The 1,561-nt window shown below is 37.3% G+C and overlaps 1 protein-coding gene across 1 annotated transcript; it reads right to left on the bottom strand.

Annotated features, from left to right (window-relative positions):
• Positions 1–732: 732 nt before the first annotated feature.
• LOC143623924 (uncharacterized) lies at positions 733–1,352 on the bottom strand. The gene is made up of 2 exons (XM_077094715.1): positions 1,231–1,352; positions 733–1,168 (listed from the first exon to the last, which is right to left on the bottom strand). Exons 1-2 carry the CDS (start codon positions 1,350–1,352, stop codon positions 733–735), a joined length of 558 nt encoding a protein of 185 aa, XP_076950830.1.
• Positions 1,353–1,561: the final 209 nt, after the last annotated feature.

Raw genomic sequence — 1,561 nt, 5'->3', positions numbered from 1 at the left:
TTGAGTTGTAGCTGCCTTTTGTTGAGAAGTTGATGCTTCAGTAGATTTCTTTCCCTTTGATGATTCTCCCTCTGGACGGTGATATATTGTCTGCTTGTAGTAATCCCGTCCAAAAGGATTTGCAGCATTATCCTCCACACTTTTGCTAGTGTATTCCCTCTTGAAATGCCCTTTCTCTTTGCAACGAAAATATCTCACTTTAGACTTGTCAAAGTCCAACTTTGATGTTGTACCATTAAGCACATTCCTACCAGTGATTTCTTTGAATCTTTGAGCTCGTCTTAGCACACTTGCCATACACCACCTTATGTCAATCATTTCCATTTCTTCTGGGTCGATCTGATCATAATCTTCTTTTGTCATATTGTAATTTCCAATGCGACCCGCAACCAAGCACTCGTAAGATTCTAGAACAGATCCCAGAAATACCATATGTTCTTTGATAGTTTCAGTTATCATGTTTCTCGTATTCTTCAGGTTCACAGCTATGTTACACTGTATAACATTAGAAACTTGTGTACTTGAAACTTGAGAATTTGGTATGGTTCCTGAGTAACTACTGCTATAATGTGGAGTAGCAGAAGTAGTAGGTACACTGGTAACAAATGCTTAACCAGTTTGTTCAGCACAGAATGCAGTAGAAATCTTGGGATTTGAAGAAACACTCGATTGAGAACCCATGTAATATAATCCCACATCTTGTGATACGGCTGTAGATTTCATCTTTTGTTTCTATCTTAATTCCAGGTCATGAGCTTCCAACTTCTCGATAAAACTTGCAAGATTCAGACGAGCATAAGTAATAGGGTTTGATTGTTGAATCATAATAAAAGTACCCCATTCTTCAGGTAATGCATCAGCAAGCTTATCAATATACTCATACACTGGCTTGTCGATCTTTAGCCTCTTCATTTCATTCACCAGGTAGCAGTATCTTTCAATCAACTGTGCAAAAGACTCACCCTTGACTTGAGTAAATATATCGAATTCTTTCTTTAGCAATGCTATTTTACTCTTTCTCATATCAGGGTTTCCACGATCTTTGTTCACCAATGTATGCCAAATTGAATAACAAGAACCATTATGCTGCAAGAGTTGAAAGATCTCGGATTTGATGGCTTGTTGAAAGAGATTTAACATTTTCTTCTCTTTTAAGAACAATACTTTTCTGCATCAGCAATTTGAGATAATCGGTAAATTTCCCCATTCTCATTCTTGGGAATTATGTACTCTTCCTCCACGGCAGTCCATGTTTCATAGTTCAAAGCTTGAACATATGTCTCAAACTTGTCAGCCCACAAAGGATAATCTTCCCTTCTAAGTAGCTTAGGAGGCTTGTTTGCTGTCCCCATTTCATTTTCCAAGTTAATTTTTTGAAAAAGGATAGACGGCTGTGACACAAATGCATTTAGGTTTTCCATTTTGGTCAAAGTCAACATATATCACTTCTTGTCAACGAATATGTATGAAAACAAGGAAAGTCAACGTATAAGTTCTGGTCAACGGATATGTTATGAGGTTAAAGAATGGTCAACGTATATGTTTCTGGTCAACGGATAAG

Source organism: Bidens hawaiensis, unplaced genomic scaffold, assembly GCF_021521415.1.
Source record: "Bidens hawaiensis isolate Kalapana, Puna unplaced genomic scaffold, B.hawaiensis_p1.1 tig00003644_1, whole genome shotgun sequence".
Lineage (NCBI taxonomy): Eukaryota > Viridiplantae > Streptophyta > Magnoliopsida > Asterales > Asteraceae > Bidens > Bidens hawaiensis.
This window is presented reverse-complemented; position numbering and strand designations above follow the sequence as displayed.

Bases quoted from the DNA above. Each gene is read 5' to 3' on its own strand.
- LOC143623924 (XM_077094715.1), bottom strand. From the start codon at position 1,352: ATGGGGACAGCAAACAAGCCTCCTAAGCTACTTAGAAGGGAAGATTAT. The intron at 1,169-1,230 runs GTACATAATTCC...TTGCTGATGCAG, and splicing joins TGGACTGCCGTGGAGGAAGA to AAAAGTATTGTTCTTAAAAG.